General features: G+C 45.2%; 1 protein-coding gene across 2 annotated transcripts in view; it reads left to right on the forward strand.

Annotated features, from left to right (window-relative positions):
• VPS53 (VPS53, GARP complex subunit) overlaps positions 1 to 23,490 on the forward strand; it is a 124,544-nt gene that overhangs the window by 19,031 nt on the left and 82,023 nt on the right. For both annotated transcript variants that reach the window (XM_027517369.1, XM_027517370.1), the window contains exons 5-7: positions 9,451 to 9,537; positions 12,388 to 12,503; positions 14,135 to 14,254. In XM_027517369.1, the coding sequence (XP_027373170.1) occupies positions 9,451 to 9,537; positions 12,388 to 12,503; positions 14,135 to 14,254 (323 nt within the window). The remainder of the gene's footprint in view (positions 1 to 9,450; positions 9,538 to 12,387; positions 12,504 to 14,134; positions 14,255 to 23,490) is intronic.

Raw genomic sequence — 23,490 nt, forward strand, 5'->3', positions numbered from 1 at the left:
GCCTAATGTGTCATTCTCAATTGATTCACTGTAAGTGAAGGCACATTTTGAGTTGCTTAGACAGAAGGTATGTTTTTACTTTTTTGTCTTAATCTGCAATGCTAATGTTTTATTACAAGATAACCTTGTTTATTTTGAGGAATTCCCTGTGGCAGTCCAGTGGTTAGGACTCGGAGCTTTCACAGCCAGGGCCCAGGTTCGATCCCTGGTCAGGGAACTAAGATCCCACAAGCCACATGGCCAAAAAAAACCTCCCCAAAACAAATAAACATGTTTCTCTTACATTCTGCAAAATGTTGCATCAATTACTTCATCCTCACGAAGATGTGCATTAGGCCACCTAGATGTTACTCTCCCTGTTTTACAGGTGCGGGAACAGGCTCACATCTGTGTTATGACTTGCCCCAGAGCACACTGGGTGAGCTATTAATAACAAGGGATTCAGAGTTTCTTTTTTTGGCTGTGCCAAGTCTTCGCTGCAGCATGTGGGCTTCTCTAGTTGTGGCATGCAGCCTCAGCAGTTGTGCCACAGGGGCTTAGTTGCCCACAGCATGTGGGGTCTTAGTTCCCCAGCCAGAGATGGAACCCATATCCCTTGCATTGGAAAGCAGGTTCTTAACCACTGGACCACCAGGGAAGTCCCAGTGTCCAGATCTTCTGGATAGGTACACACATACCAGTGTGTACCAAATTCTCTTTTTTTAAACAGTGACAAATTTAAAAAGCAGATTCGGGAACCACTTTTTCTCCACTGTGGAACCTGAAAAGTTAACTGGTTCACAGGGGAGTCCAGACAGTGACCTTGACTGTGGCCTCGTTAACCATCTGGGCCCCTCTCAGCATGAAAAAGCTGGACTAGGAGAAGAGCTCCAGGCAGGCAGGAAGGGAGAACTGAGTATTGACTGCTTACCTGTGGTCCTGAGCACAGGGGAGCCAATCCTGAGGGAAGTGGAACAGGGAGAGACAGTCTTCCAGATGAAGCCTGCAGTTGTGGTGGTAGGAGGGGAGCGTAGCCTAAAGGGCTTTGATACAGAAAGTGTGGAAGTGTTAGTCATTAGGTCATGTCTGACTCTTTGCAACCCCATGGACTATAGCCCACCAGGCTCCTCTGTCCATGGGGTTCTCCGGGCAAGAACACTGGAATGGGTTGCCATGCCTTTCTCTGGAGATCTTCCCAACCCAGGGATTGAACCTGGGACTCCTGTGTTGCAGGCAGATTCTTTACCATCTGAGCCACCTGGGAAGAAGGGAACTATAAAAAAAATCAGCCGAAGGAACATCCAGAAGGCAACCCTGAATGAAGACCATAGTATAGATGAGCATTTGTTACTCAGTGACTGCAGTTGGATGTGATGGTAAAATATGGAGGATTTGAATTTAACTTAGCAACTGGGAAGTCCTAGCAGGAAGTAGTCCTTTGTTAAACCTGAGCAGATTGTTCCTTTAAATGTGCCCCATCTTCTAAAGTATTGAATTTCTGTACCTTTTATTCAGCAAAAGCAGCTGAGACTCTTGTTTGAACTTTTCCTTCCCCAGCTGCATTTGGAGTTGCTGCTTTAAATGTGCTCATCCTCAGGGGTTACATTTCATCAAAGGAAGCTGTGCTTGAGTACATTCCCCCCACCCCGCTATTTCAGGGCAAACAGATTTTAAGTTATGGGCGATAACAGATATACGCAGAATTGTAAAATGTAAATGTTTAGTCTTGTTTGGGTACTGCTGAGTTTGTGTCCCAGCCCCGTCTTAGGACTTTAACTTCTGGCTTGTTTCCTAAACACAATAAAAATGAACCCTTTGGTTCACATCTTTGGGGATGTGGTTTGCAGAAATCATAAATTAAAGTAACTTAGGTGGAACAGAGCCTTTTAACAAATAAGGTGAAAATTACTCCTTTTGCCCTTTACATTCTTTTGGTTCCCAAACTTGGAAAGAAATCTGTGCTTTGAATAAAGCCTCTTTATACCCAGGGTTTCTGAATGGGCTGTGGAAGAATTTGTATTAACATCTAGTGCTTCGCCGCTGATGGGTGCCCATCTGGCATTTGACCGGGGCTGCCAGACCTGGAAGGTACCTGGTGTGTTCGAGGCCTCAGAGGATCGTGATGCTGTGCACATGCAGCCATCCACGGCAGTGAGATTCCTGGAGCTTCTGCTCCTGTTTGGCTCGATCTTGGGGCACAGGCTGCCTTGTTTTTATTGCTAAGACTTTTTTAAAGCACCTCTCCTTCAGCTAGGGATGCTTTGTTTCCATAGCAACAGTTCTCAGTGGTGCCAGGCCAGCCAACAGTGTCAAAAGAAGAGCCATTCCATACTCACCCCTAGATGTCTGCCTTTAGTGGATGTCCAGGGTGCCCCGGTTTAGGCCTCATCAGATATGGTCGCCCTTTGCAATGTTTTCGTGGAATCCCTTGCTTTCCAAATGATTCTGGCATTTATACCTCTTTCTATTGATCTCATCTTCTAGTTACTTCTATTGATATTTCTTGTGTATCCCTCACAAGCTCTTTAAAGATACGTCCCCCATCTAGCAATCTTTTTCTCTCAGTAGCTAGCTTTAGTATAGGCAATAGACACTCACTTTTTATTGACGGGGTGAGCAAGAGATTGAAGTTTTCTTCCCCTGGAGAATGGCTCATTTGCAACATGATTTGGCGAGATCATCCCCAGATCCTTGAGCCGCCCTTCTGTGTGCCCTGCAGATGTTGGACTTAACCAGCCTACTTGCAAAGCTCTAAAATATGGGTCATCAGCCTTCGTTCTTAGAGGGATAGTCTCATCTGAAATGTCACACTCCATCTGGGAAACCAGGGAATAATAATAATTACCATTAGTGAGCCCCACTGATGAACTGAGTCTTCCATCAGGACTCTCTGGGTGACAAAAGACAAAGTCCAGTTCAGACTGGCTTAGGCGAAAGGATCGCCTGGAAGGCTCTATTTATTTATTTATTTGGCTGGCTCCTGGTCTTAGTTGTGGCATGTGGGATCTACTTCCCTGACCAGGGATCAAACCCAGGGTCCCTGCACAGGGATTGTGGAGTCCTAGCCACTGGACCACCAGGGGAGTCCCTGGAAGGCTAACTGTGTCGTTTTGAGTAGCCTGTGAAAGAATAGTGTTGCTGCCAGGCTTATCAAACAACGGAAGGTGGCCCTGGAATATGGCCTTGGATCTTTCTGGGTCTGTCTCTCCAGGTGTCAGCTTCATCGTCTCGACCTGGAGACCAGCTACCATCTACCCTAATTTCACATCCTGGGGCTGCCTTCACCAGAAAGAGATGAACTTTGTTTCCCAATTCATTGTGGAAAATCACAGAAAAGTTCCAAGTGGCCCAGCTTGGGCCTGGTCTGCCTCTGGGACAGCCAACTCTGTTAGAACATAGAGGAAAACTCCCAGGAGGAAGGCAATGTACTGAGTAAACAGTACCCAAGGTGTTCACTGCTAAGCCCTGTTTTCCTTCCTGACAAGTCTTTGGGTTGGGACTATTGTCCTTGTTCTAGGGATGATGAGTCTGTGCCTCTTTGATGCTGAGGTTGAGTGGCTGGACAGAAATCATGCAGTAAGTGGCAAGACTGGCATTTGAATCCCTGTCTGCTGGTTCAAGAACCCCCTGCTTTTTTACTAATACTGTGCATGGCCTTTCCAAACAATAGGAAGGGAACTGACAGATGGAAAGTTGAACAAAAGAAATGATAGCAGAGTAAGTGGGAAAATATCATTTTCTTTCCAGTCACCTTGAACATTAGCCCCTTACTTTTTTTTCAGAGAACTTAAAGCCATATCAGTTCTGAAAATGAGCAGCCTCTTCCTCCTTCCTGTGGTGGCAGCAAATGGGATCTCAGTTTTCAGTCTCTGAAAGGCTGCCCATGGACTCACAGGAGAAAGGCAGTATACTTCTCTCAGAGTGAAATTAGATGCATCTACGAGCCAGAGGGGAGGTTAATTTCTCTAAGCATTTTCATTGGCTCAGGTCCTCTCTGTCTACACAGGTGGCAGACAACAGTGCTGGGGGGAGGAGGGGGGTGCGGGGGGAAGGAGGTGAAAAAAGAAGGAATCACTGAGGTCTGTGCCAGGTTCCACACTGCTTATCTTCCATGCCCATGACCTAGCGAGGCTTAGGTAGACCATTCAGCACCTGCTTCAGGAGGCAAGGAAAATTAAGAATAATGGTTACAGTCAATAATGCACAAAAATACAGGGATAGCATAACTGATTCTGCTGAGTCTTCTAGGCCAGCTCAGTGGGTTGCCTTGAATCTCCCATTTGCAGAGTCTCAGTCAGTAAAGAGGATGGCCACAGTCACTGCTTCCTAATAGCATCCTCGGATGCAGGCTGCAGCCACGCTCCAGTGCTTAATTCAGAAACTCCGCTAAGGGTGGATTGAAAGCAGACATTTTTGGTGATTAGTTCTGTTTTTAATCCACAAACGGCCTGGAATGGAAAAGTAAGCCACATTTTATTTTAATGAGTGTCTAGGGGCAGTGCCAGAATCATTCTTTCAGCACGTTTTCTCATTAGCTAGGTATAAAAACATTTTAGGGTCATTTAAAAGTAAAGTCTTGACCTTCTGTAGGTCCTAGGATATTTCCAACTACAAAACACTCCTCTTCCAGGGTGATTGATTATTAGATATCAAATATTAGGGTAGGTGTTGAGAATGGACTTGCTTGATGGAGTGAATACTTCAGAAGAACCTTTTGGACTCTGGAAAATGAATTATATTAAATTTCCTCAACTTCAGTACATTGTTATAACAAGCAAAAGTATTCCAGCCTGAAAACAAACAAAAAAATCTGGCAGACAGTTTATCTTTCTTTAAGACTGTGAAATGTAAGATGGTGTGAGTCTTACTTCTTTGCTGAAAAAGTGGTACCTTAAGCAGAGACAGTTCTGGTAGGATGCCAGATGGAGAAGAAGAGAGAAAGAGAGACAGAAACCCTTTCTCTGAGAAAGGACTGTGGAAACTTCTCCAGACCTGAGATCGAAGCATAGGATGTGGCCCTTCTTGCCTTTCCTTTCACTGAATGTCATGTGTCTTAGAGGATTTGGGTGGAGAACACTTTGGCTTTAATCCCATCAGCGCATCCTTAGACCATGATGTGACCAACAAGATCACAGAACTGGATGCACAATTCTGTGCAATTGGATGCTGTGCTACAAAAAGTAAGCCTTTTTTGATGGGAACTTGCCAGCAGGGGGCCTCTGCAGTGCTTTCTCACACAATGGCCAAACATTTTTTTAGAAGGTCCAGTAGGTTGAGAATTTACTCACTTCTGGCAGCATTGGGGGCCTTAGACTTTACATTAGCCAAATAGATAACAGTTACAGAAAGTGGGATGCTGTGGCTTTGAACCATTGCTTACAGTGGTACCTGGAGTTAGGGAGGGCTGTGCTCATCCAGAGCAGTAACTCAGCACTGCTGCTCTTCTGAGAAGTACCCCACGGGATTTATAGTGAAGTCGCTCAGTCGTGTCCAACTCTTTGTGACCCCATGGACTGTAGCCTACCAGGCTCCTCTGTCCATGGGATTTTCCAGGCAATAGTACTGGATTGCCATTTCCTTCTCCAGGGGATCTTCCCAACCCAGGGATCAAACCCGGGTCTCCCACATTGTGGGCAGATACTTTACCGTCTGAGCCACCAGGGAAGCCTGTTGGCAAATATTTGTCAAGTTCTAACTATGCTCCAGCTTTGGTTAGATGCTGTAGTAGAGGTGAAAGCAGTGAAAGTTATTTGTTCAGTTGTGTCCAGCTCTTTGCAACCCCATGGACTATAGCCTGCCAGGCCTATCTGTCCATGGGATTCTCCAGGCAAGAATACTGGAGTGGGTAGCTATTCTCTTCTCCAGGGGATTTTCCCAACCCAGGGATCGAACCCAGATCTCCTCCATTGCAGGAAGATTCTTTACCATCTGAACACCAGAGAAGCCCTTAGTTGAGGTGATGCTTTGTTACCAGAGTCATTTTGGATAGTGAGAAGGAGCTATTGGTAATTATACTCAGACGGTCCTTCTCTTCTGTGATTGTCCCGTTACCCACTCTCCCATCTACTTCCCTATCAATTTCTCCTCATCTCCTTTTCTCTCTTATCTTCTCATATCAAAAGCTTTATGAAAAAAATAGTTAAACCAGGAGTCAGCAAGGTTTTTCTGTTAAGGACCAGGTAGTAAATGTTTTAGATTTTATATATCATCTGGTCTCTGACAAAAACCCATCCATGCTATTGTGTGGTCCAAGTAGCCACAGGTAAAACCTAAATGAAAGGGATTAGAATGATCCAAGCCAACACTGTTTACAAAAACAGGTGTGGCAGACTAGATTTTGCCCTGAGGTGTCATTTGCTGGTCCCTGCTCTCATACACACCGCCTCCACTTTGTCACACCACTGTCCACTCCTGTTCCCTTGACTCCACTGAAACCGTTCCTGTCAAGGTCATCAGTGACTTCCCTGGTGTTCATTTTGGTGGCAGTCTTCTGTCCTAATCTTACATGAATTTTCTCATATGGAAACACAAAAGACCCAAATAGCCAAAGCAATCTTGAGAAAGAAAGATGAAGGAATCAGGCTCTGTGACTTCAGACTATACTACAAAACAACAGCAATCAAAACAGTATGGCACTGGCACAAAAACAGATCATTTATTACTTTTTCACATTTTAATTTTGTTAGAACTTGATTTTGGTTTGTCATCATCTTAGGAACTCTAATGTTGGTCAGTATGGTAGTCAGCAATGCTCAGCAGAATCTTGTATCCTGGTTGCTGCTGCTAAGTCACTTTAGTCGTGTCCGACTCTGTGTGACCCCATAGATGGCAGCCCACCAGGCTCCCCAGTCCCTGGGATTCTCCAGGCAAGAACACTGGAATGGATTGCCATTTCCTTCTCCAATGCATGAAAGTGAAAATTGAAAGGGAAGTCGCTCAGTCGTGTCCGACTCTTAGCGACCCCATGGGCTGCAGCCCACCAGGCTCCTCCGTCCATGGGATTTTCTAGGCAAGAGTACTGGAGTGGGGTGGTGTCCTGGTTATGAGGAAGTAAATATTAGAAATAAAGAAGAGAACTCCTAGGAGGGGTGGCGAGGTGCAGTAGATGGGCATGGATTCACTGGGGCCGTGACTGAGGATAGGAAGTGTCTGACAGTGGGCAGGCCTAGAGGTGGTGAGTGAGAGGGAAGAATAGTGTGTATGTGTGAATGTATGTATCTATCCATAGGTGCAAACATACATTTGCCCAGGCTGGTCATAAGCCCTGGAAATAGACCTAGTTAGTATCTGTGCAGTTTTTTACACCTATTATGTCATTGAATCCCCCCAACAACACTGGAAGTAGGTTGCATTGTCACCACTTTGCAGATGAGGAAACCGATCCCCAGAGACGTTGTCCAGCTGGTATGTGACAGCACAGGGAGGCCTCAGACACCTGCCTTCTGGCTGGAACCTGGTGGGATCTGTCACTGCTCCACAACTGTTTTGGGGGTGCTGAATCTGGGAGTGAGGAAGGCAGGATGGTGGGAAGCAGAGAGGACACAGTTGCTGAATGAGGCATCCTTTCAGAAGGGAATGGGGTTGAGGGGCTGCTCAGGGAGACCCAGTTCCATTCCATCACCCATTTGGACTGGTTACTCCTCTTCAGGTAACATTTCCCAAATTACAGATACCAATGCCAGTTGTTGTTCTGAGACCAAACCATCTGATGATTGAAATACCTTAGTCCAGACGGCAGACATGACCAGTATAAAAGCTCCTTTGCCTCCCCAGCCTTGGTAGATACAAGTTCAGCTATCCAGCAGAGCAGATGCACACTCTGCCTGCCCTGGGAGGTGGTATGAACAGCTGTTTATTCAAATAGCATCACCTCAGTCTTGGCAACAAACAGGCAAAAGAAGCTGAGACACAGTCTCATGTGGCAGGTCGGCATTCCTCGTCCCCAGCCTGAAACCCCTGCTGATCCCAGAGGTGGAAGAAAGTCAGAAGAGACCTCTATCAGGGCTGAGCCACACTAGGTGAGATATTCCAGAAGGAGGAAGTAGTCCCAGCATCGGAACAAGCAGCCTCTTGGAAGCCAGGGAAGGATGGGGAGACAGAGTCCCTCCTTCCAGCCAGGGAGGAATTACCTGCCTAGGAAGCCGCCTTAAGTTTGCTTTTTGAGGATGTTTTTCAGCAGAAAGGAAAATGTGTTAGTTTGTAGTCCAGAGGCAGCTCTACCTCTGGCTTCTGCTGAAGGCGAAGGTTCAAATCTGTCAGGGCTTTTGTCTTCTGCCTACACCACAGCTTTGCTGTCCTCTTTCCTCGGTCAGGGTGTTCTTCTCTGGGAGGCTGGCTGTTTGTTCCGTGCAGGCGCAGATGGCCACACACAGACTTATTACATTTTAAAGGGCTCAGGAGGCCCCGTTAAGACAGGCCACGCTTAAATCCAAAATAAATGAACTGCGTTTGATGAAATAAAGCTTGAGTTCTTCAGGCCACTGCCTCCCTCACTGGTATGTGTGTTCTACTAGTGTGCAACTGAGCACCTTCTCCACTTCGCAGATGTTCCTTCTCAGACTCGCACAATTACAGCTGTGGGTTGTAATGCTTTTCATGGGTGTCATCTTCGTCGGGTTTTATTTCAGTGGAAACATTTGGCTCACCATTAGCTTTCTGTGTCCCTTTGTAAGTTCTTTGATTTTTAAGTGGAGTACCTAAAAATGTCTTTAAGGTTGGCCACAGTTCTGGAGTCCCCATGCACAGCTGTGATTTTTTTTTTTTTTTGAAGGCTCCATCTTCTGGAACTTCCAAAATCTGGAGCATCTCCTGCCCTCAACTTAGAGCCACCTCTGTGTCTCTGCAGGCTTTTGAAGGTTGCCGTATATGGGTGCACATGCACACACGCAGATGTGCATTCCTGTTTATTTGTTGTCATCAGTATGTGTAGTGTTCACTGAGATGGAGGGAAATAGTTTTGTTTTTAAATTGAAACTTTATGATTCAACTTGGCAAGAACCCTGAATGTTGTTCTGCTGCTGCTGCTGCTAAGTCATTTCAGTCGTGTCCGACTCTGTGACCCCATGGATGGCAGCCCACCAGGCTCCGGTGTCCCTGGGATTCTCCAGGCAAGAACACTGGAGTGGGTTGCCATTTCCTGCTCCAATGCATGAAAGTGAAAAGTGAAAGTGAAGTCGCTCAGTCGTGTCCGACTCTTAGCGACCCCATGGACTGCAGCCCACCAGGCTCCTCCGTCCATAGGATTTTCCAGGCAAGAGTACTGGAGTGGGGTGCCATCGCCTTCTCCAGAATGTATATCTGCCTGTATCCACATGCTGGACTCCTTTGTCTCTGCTGCCCAGATCTCAGGTGAAATCGTCGACACAAGTGCAACGAAGCGAGAGAGCTTTAGGCGTTTTCCTCTGAGGCTGCACTTGATCACAGTGTAGGGGCTAGTGCTGCTTTGTGTTTCATTTATTCCTCTCATTCTAGGCACTTGAAGAGGCCCAGAAAGCCATACAGCAGCTTTTTGGAAAAATCAAAGATATCAAAGACAAAGCAGAAAAATCAGAGCAAATGGTGAGTTGAGGTTTCCTCCTGACATTCTTGTACTAGCAGAGGAGGTTGACTTGTCATCCAGTCGTGTACTGGTTAATAGACTTGTTCTTCCCCCTTGCCACCAACCACACCCAACGTCTCCAACTCCAGCCCCGGGAGGACACACCACACCCATTCAGGAGGAGCCACGAGACACGTAGTGACTCACCCTCTCTGCTGCCCAGCATCTGCAGCCCTCTCTTTCAGTAGGGAAAGTTCTTTTCTTCTCCTTCCCCAAAATAGTTTCCTAGTCATTTTGGATTTCTCTGACATTTGTTTGCACCACCCATTTCTCAGTTCATATGTACGACATGTGATACCACTTGAAAACTGGACCTGGATCTGGGGGGTGGGCTGCATCCCACTGGTGAGACGGCCTGAGGGGTTTAAGGTCTCCCTCTACCAGTGGTGCCCTCCAGGGATATGTTCATCTGCCGACCGAGGGGCCCACCAGTTTTTTCCACTCTAAATAGGAAGAATAACTACCTCTAAAGGAATTTGTCAGAGGAGCACAGAGCATAGTACTGGGCTGTGTTAGTTGCTTAATGAATGAAAGCCATTATTACTGTTATCTTCTCCCTCCTACTCATTTTGGTCACGCAGATTCCTGCTGCTGCTGCTGCTAAGTCACTTGAGTCATGTCCGACTCTGTGCGACCCCATAGACGGCAGCCCACCAGGCTCCCCCATCCCTGGGATTCTCCAGGCAAGAATACTGGCATGGGTTGCCATTTCCTTCCCCAGTGCATGAAAGTGAAAAGTGAAAGTGAAGTTGCTCAGTCGTGTCCGCCTCTTAGCAACCCCATGGACTGCAGCCTTCCAGGCTCCTCTGTCCATGGGATTTTCCAGGCAAGAGTACTGGAGTGGATTGCCATTGCCTTCTCCAACACAGACTCCTAAACCCTCGCAAACTTCTCTCCCTACGTCTTATTATAATCCACTTGGGAACAGACCTGAGGTCACATTCCCAAGGATCCTGCGCTTCTCGTCAGTGCCCATTCGGCAGGGTTGGGCAGGATGTGGAACGTGGGCAGGGCAGGCCTGGCTTCAGTGGTGGTAATGGGGGGGTCAGTTTGATATCATCAGTGAGCAGCACAGCCTCTGACATCAGACCACCTGCCTTCAGATCCATCCTCTCTCCTGACTCCCTGTGGGCCTCAAACAAGTTATTGGTATTTACCCTCTCGGTACCTCTGTTTCCTCACTGTGAGGTGGAGGTGATAGTCATGCATACGTCATGCGATTGTGGGGATTCATTGAGCACTTAGGCTCCTGCTCTACTGGGAGCAACGAGCACCTGAGGAGGAGCGGAATGGGACGGATTCTTGAGATGAGGCAAAGGAAGAATGTTCAGGATTTAATGACTGATTACTGACACAGGGGTGAGAAGCGTCACAGATGATGCTGACTTTTAACATAGTTAAAGACCCCTGACACTTGCAGTAGAGCTAAGGAACCCAGGAAGAGAGGCAGGGATTTTTTTTTTTTTTTTTGGTGGGAAGGGAGTGATCCAATTATAGGGCCACACTCCTATATCCTATCTATTCTTGATCTTCTTTTCCCTCAAACTTACTTACTTAGAAAACACATGATAGGTTTTTTACCCCCCAGGGCCCGCAATAGAAATAGAGACATTTTGGTAGCCTGTGGGTCGTATAGAGAGAAGACTTGATGGGGCAAGTCCCTGGAAAGAGACCTTTTCCTGCTAAGATCCAGTCAGCCTTGCAGGATTGTGAGTGTGGAACTGAGCTATTCAGGTCATGAACCTTTACTTTATAGCTTCACCAAGGTTGATCGAACTAAAAACTCAGGTCACATGATCTTAACTCACTGGGCTTTTTCACTTTTAATGGGAGATCTGTCTTTAATGGGAGAGTGTTTGTGCCTGCTAGCCTTTGCTCCAGATGTCAGAGAGCCTGGGAAACCAAATTGCTCTTCAGAAAATTTCTTGGTCAGCATGGACTCAGACGATTTAGTGGAGAAGTCCACCTAGATGTTAATAAAGTTGGAGAATTGTTCCCATCTCACTACAGAATGTACTTTTCTAGTGACTGAAATACATTATGTTGGCCAAAAATTTCATTTGGATTTTTCTAAACAATCTTATGAAAAAGTGAATAAACTTTTTGGCCAACCCAGTACTAACATTCCCAGCTACAATGCTTCTTTCTCTTGGATTACCCCTACACCACCACCACCATCAGCACTGTAGGAATTTTACTCCCTCAATTGCCTTCTGTCTGCCTGAAGACTCTCCTCTTATGATACTATGTTAAGCTTATTTTGCATGGGTTACATTTTAGCCTTCTTGAAATTTGAGAAGAAATTTTTCTTTGTGGAGACTGGGCAATGAACCCTAGTTCCATGAATAAAGAACATCTCAATAGAATTAGCCGACTCACACTATTCATTTTGTACCAAACCTAGTCGCCCCGTTGCCAGAAGGTAGTGTCCTTGTGGCAGTGTACGTTCCTGACCTTGTTCAGGAGGAGATCCCCTGTCCTCAGCTCCTGGACCCCATGTGCTCCACACTTAGTTACTATTAGGAGCACACCATTTGGGGTGAAGAATAAAGTTCATTTCATTCTTACAACTGAGGATTTTGTAGCCCCGGGTAAAGTCTGCTGAAGAAATGCCAAATTAAATGTAAACGGGCTGATTGGAAATTATTTTGGGTCTGCATTGGGAGAACACCTGTGTTTTCTCCAAGGACTGACTTGAGGTGTGTTTGTCCTTACTTTGTTTGCATTGTTTTCTTGTGAGGCCACTTCCAGACGGGTTGACATCCATCTTAACCATCCTCCCTTTTCTCCTGTGGTTTTGCACTATTTAGGTGAAGGAAATCACCCGCGACATTAAGCAGTTAGATCACGCCAAACGCCACCTGACCACCTCGATCACAACGCTGAACCACCTGCACATGCTGGCGGGTGGCGTGGATTCCCTCGAGTAAGCACGCAGGCAGTCTGCCCCGGGTCCACAGGAAATGAATGACTCGCAGGAAACGGCATCGCAGGTTTCTTTGCTTCTCAGCTGGGAGCGTCTCCCCACTCTGCCTCACTTCCTACAAATCAGTCTCAGATGTTGAGACACCACTTTTGTTTTGTGCCCTCAGGTGCTTAACATCTAACAAACAGCTGAGGCTTGGAGGAGACTAAAGGGGACCTGGAACGCTTGTGGAGAATGGTGCTAGAACACGGGTCATTTCCGTGCGATAGAGCTCTGCCTTGGAGGTTGACAGGAGGCGTGGGGCTGTGTAGTCACATACCTCAACCTCTGCCTCGGCAAGTTTTCCTACTGGTCTTGGGCTGAGTGTCACTGGCATTGAAGGTGCCTAATGAAAACAGATCCTTGATTGATCATCCAGCCCACTTTACTGTTTTTCAACCTACTTGTTCAAAGACGGAAGCTTCCCGTGTGGCTTGTAAAGCATCTGTAGGGCATGGTACATGAGAACATGAGTAGTAATATTAAAAGGAGGAGCTGGTTACTGACCACAAGGAAGCAGCCCCAAAAGGCCTCCTTCACCAGCAAGATTCTGACCTTCCTGTTTGCTCCTGTGGTCTCTCCCAGGCTAAGAATTCCCCAACCTCAGCATAATCTCACGGGTGGGCAGAGAAAGAGCACCTTCCTAGGAATATAGACACAGTATCCAAAGTCTGGGGGAGTCGGGTGCAGGCTCTTCCTGGTCTCTCCCTGATGTCGCATGGGCTCCAGCGATCCCTGGCTAGTGACTGGAAGAGCAGTGTCCTCATCCCTTTCTCCCAGTGCTCCGTGCTTTCCACCAAACCAGCAGACCAGGCAGCAGTAGCCACTAGCTCCTTGGCTTGAACTTGATCCAGTCTGTTTAAGTGCTTCATAAGGGAAGTCATAAATTATACATTTAATTAAAAAACCCAACCCTAATGAAAACTTTAGATCTGATAGTTTGTTCCTTCCTTGCTATAACTGTTGATTTTATCAGCATTCTTTTATTTAAGCTTCATTAACCGTAGCAGTAGGGAAACTAAACATACCTAAACATTCACAGAGTTGCTTAATCTTGGCTTAAAATCTACAGATTTGAGTTAATGTGTAAGTGCATATAAATGCTCTTTGTTGTATCCTGGGAAGATGTGTTTGGTTTGCTCAAATGCCATAACTGTCAAGTAATAACATGCTTACCCCTGTTGTCTGTCAAAAGCCAGCTATTCTGTAATACCCAACCCAAATCCCAAATTCATAGTCTTCTCAGATTCCCCTCTCTCAACCCAGTGAGACTTCATCACTCACACAGTCTTGTACCTCCAGAGCACACTACTTGGACTTCTGTCTAGAGCTACATTCGTCCTACTTGGTACTACTTAAATGTCCTTGTCACTCTCCCTGACTTACTCATGTCCCTTTATGGATTTGAACTTGGTGCTGTTTTTTTTTTTCCCTCCTCCAGTGCATAGGACTATATATATTCAGTGCTCAGGAATGCTTATTATTATAAGTTGAGTTGCTGTCTCCTTTAGAGTCCAGACTAGGTTGGTCCATATCTGTATCTTGTGTCCTTAGTGTTTTTCTAGAACCTTCAACTTCCTGTTTCCTTGCAGAGCCATGACCAGGCGAAGGCAGTACGGAGAAGTTGCTAATCTTCTTCAGGGCGTAATGAATGTTCTGGAGCACTTCCACAAATATATGGGCATTCCACAGATCCGGCAGCTTTCTGAAAGGTAAAATCTCACTGGAGAAAATGATCTTCCCTTTTAAGAAAAGATGGTGCTAGGAGGTGCTTAAGCACCCAGCTCAGGAAGTTCAATGTGGCATCTCACTGTGGGAGGAGGCTCAGAGGTCACCTGACCTGCCTTTCTCTGATGTAGATGTTCCCTCTATGTCCACCCTACCAGCTCCTAACCATGCTATCTAAAGCTCCCTGTATCAGGTAGTTGCTGGCCTGTCTCACGGGAGTGGCTGCTGACATCTCTCAGCTGCCCAGGGCTCCATTTTTTAGGGAAACCCTTCTCATTGTCTGTTTCCTTGTAAAAAATCAATACAGTCCAGGACTCAGTGTCTGACAACAACAGTCATTTCGCTCATGCAATCTTGCCTGGTGCAGTAGGGACAGCTCATCTCTGCTCCATGCAGCATCAGCCAGGATGGCTTCAGGAGGGGCTGGAGGATCCACTGAATTACTCTCATGGCTGGCAGATTGGTGCTTGCCGTTGGCTGGGACCTCAGCCGGGTGGTCCTCCCAGCCGCTTGGGCTTCCCCTAGGTGAGGTGGTGCTGGGGCCCAGAAATGAGTACCCTCAAGATGCTCTAAGAACCAGGTCTTAGAAGTCACATAAGGTCACTTCTGTGGTCACCTGGCCTTCAGAATTCAAGAGGAAGGAACATGGCCGCCCCCACCCCCAATGGGAGGAGTGTCAAAGTCACACTGGTATACAGAGCTCGTGGGAGGAGAGACTGCTATGGTAGTCTTTGCAAATACAGCCTGCCCTTGAACTTCAGGTGTAACAAAATGATGACTTAACCTCTTTACATTTGTTCTTTCCTTCCTATTCTGTTGAGTTTTGACCCCAGATTTAGAGCCAATAGAAAGAAAGGCAGATGCTTAAAGAGAGAGAGTGGGGAATTTAATGCCTTGTCTTTTAAATGTAGCACAGGAAAGATACTAAGACCAAGACAGTCACAATTGATGGATCCTAAGCCTTTTTTTCAGAGAAGGCAATGGCACCCCACTCCAGTACTCTTGCCTGGAAAATCCCATGGATGGAGGAGCCTGGTGGGCTGCAGTCCATGGGGTCGCTAAGAGTCGGACACGACTGAGCGACTTCACTTTCACTTTTCACTTTCATGCAGTGGAGAAGGAAATGGCAACCCACTCCAGTATTCTTGCCTGGAGAATCCCAGGGACGGGGGAGCCTGGTGGGCTGCCGTCTATGGGGTCGCACAGAGTTGGACAGGACTGAAGCGACTTAGCAGCAGCAGCAGCAAGCCTTTTTTTGCTACAAAGAAGAAACAAAGAGGCCTGAACTCAGCAGGAACCATCCTTTTCAACTCTGCCTTCTGATAAGACCTAATGGGTACAGGCCTCTTTTTTTTCTAAGTGTCTTTATTTTTAATTATATAAGTAATACACATGTTCATTTTCTTTATTTAAAAAAACAAGTCAATATACAGATGAAACTTAAGTCCTCTTTAGCGATACCTGATGTCCCACTGCTACCCATAGTGATAGTTACTATTATCAGTTTAATTCTCATCCTGTAGATTTTTTTTCTGTGCATTTAAATAAATCTTTAGTTTTAGATTGTGGGTTTATTTTACTTTGTTTTTTTTTTTAAATAAATGATCTCATACCATATGCTTCATTCTGAAACTTTCTTTTTGTTTTTAACTTAAGAGTGTATTTTAGGGTTTTACCACATCAGTGTATACAAACCTAACTCATTCTCTTTAATTGATGCATAGAGTTCTGTAGTATAACATACCACAGATTATTTAACCATTTTCATATCACTAGACTGTTTGTTTCTGATTTGAAAAATACACTCCTTCTTACACATCTGCAATTTTTCTACAATAAATTCTGGGTCACATGCATTTAGAATTTTAATAACTGCTGTTCCTTTGCCCTCCAAAGTGGCTTAATTTATTTATAGGACCATCTGAACAGTATGTGAGTACCCATTTCTCCATATCTTCAACAACACTTGATTTGGTTAATTTTCCTTTTCATTTATCTGATGGATAAAAAATGGTACCTAATTCCTTTCATTTTCATTTCTCTGGCAACTAGTGAGATGAGTTTTCTTTTCATTTTCTCTCACCTCTGTGAGATGCCAGTATGTATCCTTTGCCTGTTTGTCTGTTGTTTGTCTGTTGAGTTACTTGTGTGCTGTGCTTAGTCGCTCAGTCGTGTCTGACTCTTTGTGACCCCATGGACTTTTGCCTGCCAGGCTCCTCTGTCCATGGGGTTCTCCAGGCAAGAATACTGAAATGGGTTGCCATGCCCTCCTTCAGGGGATCTTCCCAGCCCAGGGATCCAACCCAGGTCTCCCACATTGCAGGCGGATTCTTTACTGTCTAAGCCACCTTATCCCTTACTTATTAATCTGTAGGAATTCTCTGTGTGTTCTGGATACTAATCCTTTGTCAGATCTGGCAGATTTTTAAAAAAATATATTTATTTTATTTTATTATATATAATATATTATTTATATATTTATTTTATAAATATTTATTTATTTTATTTGGCTGCATCTGGTCTTAGTTGCGTCATACAGGATCTTTTCTTGCAGTGCTCGGGCTTCAGTAAGTTGCCCCTCGGCATGTGAGATCTTAGTTCTCCAACCAGGGATCGAACCTGCATCTCCTGCATTGCAAGGCAGATTCTTAACCACTGGACCATGAGGGAAGTCCCAGGTCTTGCCTGCAGAAACCATCTAGGTGTGTCACCTGTTTTCAATCCAGATCCTTGTCCTTTCAGTCTCTTCAATAGTAATTGGTCTATTCAAGGTACCTACTTCTTATCTCTTTAAAAACTGTATTGAAATATACATTGCGTTAAAATTTACCATTTTAATTATTTTTCTCTGTACAATTTCATAGCGTTAAGTATACATTCAGGCTTCCCCAGTGGCTCAGTGGTAAAGAATCCATCTGCAACACAGGAGACGCGTGTTTGATCCTTGAGTTGGGAAGATTCCCTGGAGGAGGGCATGGCAACACATCCAGCATTCTTGCTTGGAGAATCCCATGGACAGAGGAGCTTGGTGGGCTACAGTCCACAGGGTCACAGAGTTGGACATGACTGAAGCGATTGAGCATGCAAGCACACATTCACATTATCACACAGCCATTCCTTAAAGTTTGCGATTACCCCAGATAGAAGCTCTGTGTGCATTAAATAATAGCACTCATTACCTCTTCTTCCCCACTTCTGGTTACCTCTGGTCAATTTTCTGTCTGTGAATTTGCCCCTTCAGGGTACTGTAGGTGGACTCAAACTATTTGTGTCCAGCTTATTTCAGTTAGCATGTTTTCAGATTCATCTGTGTTGTATAATTTATCAGAATTTTGTTCCTTTCTAAGGCTGAGTACTTCATTGTACGTAGAGACTGCATTTTGTTTGTCCGTTCCTCTGTTGTTGGATGGCTGAGTTGCTTCCACCTCATGGCTGTTGTAGGATAGACAAAGGCAGTCTATCATCTGGCGTTCATTGTTGCCTGGAAAAAACCTGAAGCCCATCTCATTCTTACTCCTTTATAAGATAATCTATTTTTGTTTCATTTTTATTTTCTTCTGGAAGCATTTGAGATTTGGCGGTGGGAGAATTAGGAATTTTACTAGGACATAGATCTCGTTTCATTCATGTTGCTTAGTACTTAATGGTGTGGTTAATCTGAAGACTCATGAGTTCCTTAAATTCTGAGACAGTGTTCTCTTTTATTTCTCTTTGTGCTCTATGTTTTCTCTTTGTGGAATCCCTTGTACATGAGTATTGGAACTTCTGGATCTGCTACTGTGTTCCTTAACTTTTAAAAATATTTTTATTAATTTATTTGGCCGTTCCAGGTCTTAGTTGTGGCATGAGGATCTTTTCATTGGGACATGTGGGGTCTTTAGCTGTGGCATGTGAGCTCTGAGATGCAGCACGTACGATCTAGTTTCCCGACCAGGGATTCAAACCAGGCCCTCCTTTATTATTATTTTTTTAATGCTTTAAATCTTTTTGTCCTGTTAAGCTGAATTCCTCAACTCAACTTCCCTTTTTAAATTTGTTCTTCAATGGTGCCCATTCTGTTATTTGGCCTAGCTGTTGAGTTTTTATTGCAACAATCCAACTTTATCTTCAGGGTATCCAGTTAATTCTTTTTTCATAGGCATAGTATCATCTTAAACCTCTCAGGGAACATAAATTATACAGGTTCTAAAGTTCTGAGTTGCCTGCTCTGTTTCTCTGTGCTCTAAGGTCTTCAGTTTGTTTATAATGACTTTCTTGGTGTTTGCATGTTTGGTGATGTCTAGCGGAACACTCATTTTTGGCTGTGAGATTCTCTGTCAGCCTGATCAGAGATGCTATCTTACTGCCCCCTGCTCATGAGGGAGTAGGCGGGATATGCCACCTGGCTACATGTGCTACAGACAGTGCTTCTCAGGTGAGGTGGGGCTGGAGCTGGGGGAGCCACCAGGGAGGCTGTGCTGGTGGCTGATCTTCTGGGCCCATGAGTTTCTGATCTGCCTGTGTGTTGTCAGCCCTGTGGACTCTGCTGGATTTCTCAGACCCACAGCCACTCCTGACCTGATGGCTCAAGGACGGGGTGAGACCTGGCACTGGCTTAGCTGTTTCTCTTGCAGGAGCCCAACATCCCCCTAGTGGGTGCCAGGAGCCACCCTCCTGCTCCTGGTATCCACTCCCCTCATGTCCTTCATCTTTTTAAAAATTTATTTGACTGTGCTGGGTCTTCATTGCTGCTCATGGGCTTTCTCTAGTTGTGACGAGTAGGGGGACTCTGGTTGTAGTGTGTGGGTTTCTCGTTGTTGCGGAGTGTAGGCTCTAGGCATTTGGGCTCAGTAGTTGCAGCTCCCGGGCTTCAGCGAGCCACGGGCTTAGTTGCCCCTGGGCATGTGGGATCTTCTTGGACCGAGGGTCGAACCGGTGTCCCCTGCATTGCAGGGCTGATGCTTAACCACTGGACCACCAGGGAAGCCCATGTCCTTCATCTTTGAGAAGCCATTTTGGCAGAGGTTTCCTTCTTCAGTCCTGTCCTACCAGAGTTTCTAGTCTACCTCTCCTTTTCCTGCCCAATTCTGGATTCTTATTAAACTCTTTTCATTATTTCAGATGATCTGGGGCAGGAAGGGGAGGGGTTATACCTCATGCTCAGGGTGCCATCTTAGAATGGAAATGCCAAGGAACTGGTAAGAAGTGTCGGAACAGAGCTTCGCAAAATACTCGGGAAATCACCACCCTTCCTTTCCTCCTTCCTAATCCCATCACACTCAGAACTGGCTGATTGCCCTGTCAACCTGGGGATGCGAAGCAGCCAAGAGAGCAGACAAACGGGACCTTATGAGCTGCAGGAAAGATGGAAGCTCAGATGGGGAAGGCAGAGTTACTCTGTTGGGTGGTAGGGGTTGGGGGTCAGGGGAGGGAGACAGCATCACCACCTCTCACCCCCCTGATAATCCAGAGTTGATCTCTTTTCCCATTCACTTATTCTTCTCTTAGTTTATCTAATAGATACTGACCACACACTTTCTAGATTCCAGGCCCTGTGCTGGGGTCCTGAGGGCACGAGGTGAAAAACACATACTCTTTGCCTTCAAAGAGCGCACCATTATTGTGAGAGACACTGATAGAGATGGATATAACAGAACTAGTCCATGCTGTCTGGGGACAGCAGGGTCTCAGAAGAGGGACTGAGAGACTCAGCCTTCAGAGGCCGCGGGTAGGGGTCAAGAAGTATTAAATTTTAATCTGACCTTAAAAGAATGGGTAAGATCTGGGGACTTCCCTGACAGTCCAGTGGCTAAGGCACCATGCTTTCATTGCAGGAGGTGTGGGTTTGATCCCTGGTTAAGGAACTAAGATCCCACATGGCATGGGGTGTGGCCAAAACAAAAGGTAGGACCTTACTCCCAAGACAGAAAGAGAGGGGGAAAGAAGAGAGTGGAGAGTGAAAGTCTGTCTCAGTAGGCAGAGTCAGGTCATAGATCTGACTCTGCATTCGTTTTGAATCTGCTCTACGTTCGTTTTGTGGACAATGAAAGATTTGAAGCAAGAAGAGACGTAGTCTTTGTATTTTGTAAAAGTCTTGTCAGTTACAGTTAAAAGAGACTGGAGGTTGGGGCTATGTTCTGGATTAGAAAAAGATAAAGACCATTCCATGACAACGACCATGTAGTCGAGGAGGTTGCGTGGTTGCACAGGATGGGCACTGCTGATGGCAGGAACATGGTAGAACTGAATTTTATTTATAAGAAAGCATATAGGGAAAAACAAGAGAATACACTCTTTGAGGATTTCTTGCCTTTTAATTTTGTTTTTCCGAAGATGTTATTTTATAAATTACAGAAACTTTGTGATCACTGCTATAATGACACTCCCCTTAAAAGATAACTTTCCATTAGTATAGTCTGGTGCTCCAGCTATTCATTATCATGTAGGATTGCTGCGAACACAGAAGGATTTACTTTTCTTTTTGTTCATTTCACAACTTCTATTTGCAAAAAAAAAAAATGTGTTGATTAATAGAGAATAAGTGCTATTAAGTAACACTAAAATTAACGGAAGGGAAGGAATCGCTTGTTTCCAGTGCCTGGACTACAGTTCTTTTTCAGGAGGTACTAAAAGTTTGAGGAAAGTCCAGACTTCTTATTTTTAGCATCATTTCTGGTGAATTTTCCTCCCTGTGTTTACATAGCCATGGTAGAACCATCTGGAAGTGATAGAAATAGATTGTTTGTTTGGGGAGGGTGGGGAAGGCGGGAGCCTTACACCCTGTGCACCGCTTCAGTGCCTCTAGCTTCAGAGCTTGCTGTCTGCAGACTGCGGAAGTCACAGGAAAGCCTGTGTTCTGACATCTTTGCCTGCACATTTGAAATATGAAGTTCATGGACGTCAATTTCAATACAGCTGTTTCTTCCAACTACCCTTCTGGAAAATGCTTAAACGTTAATGTAGCGTTGAAGGAAAGTTTTTTTTTTTTTTTTTTTTTCCCCTTTAATGTCATCTTTATATTTCAAATCCTCCTGGCTTAAGAATATCTGAGAAAGCCAATGTGTCTAGTAATCAGTCAGTATTTCCTGAGGAAAAATGGAAGGTTCTGGCATTCTCTTGAAACTCATGAAACCTTCTAACTGAAACATATTTTTCAGGGCTATTTCTAACCTCTTCTGCATGAGAGGTACTTGGAAGATTGAGGGGATCACTTGGCATAGTGGTCAAAGAAATTAAAGTGGAGGATGAAAAGGCCTAGCTAGTCAACTAACTATATATATATTCAATAACAATTTTTACATAAAGAAAGAAAAAGGAAGAAAGAAAGAAAAGGCCCAGCTGGCTGTATGACTATGACAGGTTCTTTCTGAAAGGATATTAAGTTTCAAAAGCACGCGTTTTGAAAGCGTAAGGATTCTACTTGATGATATCAAAGCGTCCTACTGAGTCACTCTAAGATTCTGGGTTGAGAGTCTGTCTCCTTGGAACTGGAGTATCTGACTAATCAGACTGACTAATCATGCTGTCCGGTACAGACTCTCTATTTTGGGAGGTCAGTTTATTGCAAATTACTGAGGGTACTTTCTCTGGGACAGTCACGCATGGGGTATTGGAAGCATCAGGGTTATTTTGTCCATAAATGTCTAAATGGTTTTCATAGTTTGTGGTCCCTCTACTGCCATCCCTATGCTGAAATCTGATAGCACATTTAGGCAAGGGTGCTTTTTTTAAAAAATATTTGTTTATTTATGACTGCATGAGATCTTAGTTGTGGTGCTCGAGCCTTCTTCTCTCCAGTTGTGGTGCATATAATAGCTCAGCAGTTGAGTCGCATCGGCTTAGTTGCCCCTTAACCACTAGACCACCAGGGAAGTCCCATGGGAAGGGTGCCTTTGAACAACCCCTGGTCACATGGTGTGGAGGACGCCAGGAGGCAGTTGGTTGACCATCGTTTCCAGCATAGCATAGGGAAACTCTCATTTGCTAAGAGTGGTCAGCACTGAGTTGTCACCACCTAACCAGGTCAAGCTTATTTGGACCCGGGAGAAATTGTCATTTCCCCTGTTCTCTATTAGTTGTAGGTTGACTTTCATAAGGATGACTAGGAAGTCTTGGCGGCTGAACTTCTGTAAGTACTCTGCTAACAGAGTCTAGTGCTCCGTCTCTTCACAGTAAGAGCTTACTTTTCATGGTTGGAAGAGGAAGGAGTTTGAAGGAGTGAGGCCAAAGATGTGTTTTTTTCAGTGTGTTTGATGTCTTTGTAGGATTTGCTCAGGCAACTGATTGTAAAGACCACTATTCACATCTTATCCTGCAAGTGCGTGAATCCGGGTTTGGGTTTCTGGACACCATCATTACTGTCACTAAGGGGAATGGTTTCTCTTTCATCTGAGTCACTGTTAGACACTTCAGAAACTACACTTGGAAGCGTGCGAATGCTGATTATTCTGCTTCGGTGTTCACTAAACATCCGACTTGCAGTCACCAGTAAGGATGGATGCTGTTGCCAGCTAGAGCTGTAAGATGGGTGTTGTGGAGTAATCAGATAACAATAATACTGAGGGGCTTCTAGCCCAGGCCTCCATCCCCACCCTCTCATTTCACAACCATTCTTAGTTGTGGCCCACATGAGGGAAATGACTTGATTAGGAGTACATGTAGCTCACCAGTTGCACAGCTAAGTCTAAACTGTCTCAAGAAGTAACCTTGGAAATGGACTGTAGAAGAAGGCAAGGGGGTCTGCACATCACAGGCTGATACTTTTGCCCTTATAGGCTCTGGTTGTCTTTGCAGGCACCCCAATTTCTATTTTTAAATATTTTATTGAAGTACAGTATAGTTGATTTACTCTGTTGTGTTAACTTCTGCTGTGCAGCAAAGTGACTCAGTTATACACATACAGGCATTCTTCTTCATGTTCTTTTCCATTATGGTTTATCCCAGGAGATTGGTTAAAGTTCCCTGTGCTGTCCAGTAGGACCTTGCTGTTTGTCCAGTCTAACAGTTTGCACCTATTAGCCCCAGACTCTCAGTCCGCCCCTCCACTCCCCGCTCCCCCTGGGCAACCACGAGTCTCTTCTCTATGCCTGTGAGTCTGCTTCTGTTCCATAGATAATTTCATCTGTGTCACAGTTTAGATTCCACAGGCGAGAAGTAGCATATGGGATTTGTCTTTCTCTTTCTGACTGACTTCACTTAGTGTGATAATCTCAGGTCCATCCCTATTGCCTCAGGCACCCCA

The sequence above is a fragment of the Bos indicus x Bos taurus genome, chromosome 19, assembly GCF_003369695.1.
Source record: "Bos indicus x Bos taurus breed Angus x Brahman F1 hybrid chromosome 19, Bos_hybrid_MaternalHap_v2.0, whole genome shotgun sequence".
Classification (NCBI taxonomy): Eukaryota; Metazoa; Chordata; class Mammalia; order Artiodactyla; family Bovidae; genus Bos; species Bos indicus x Bos taurus.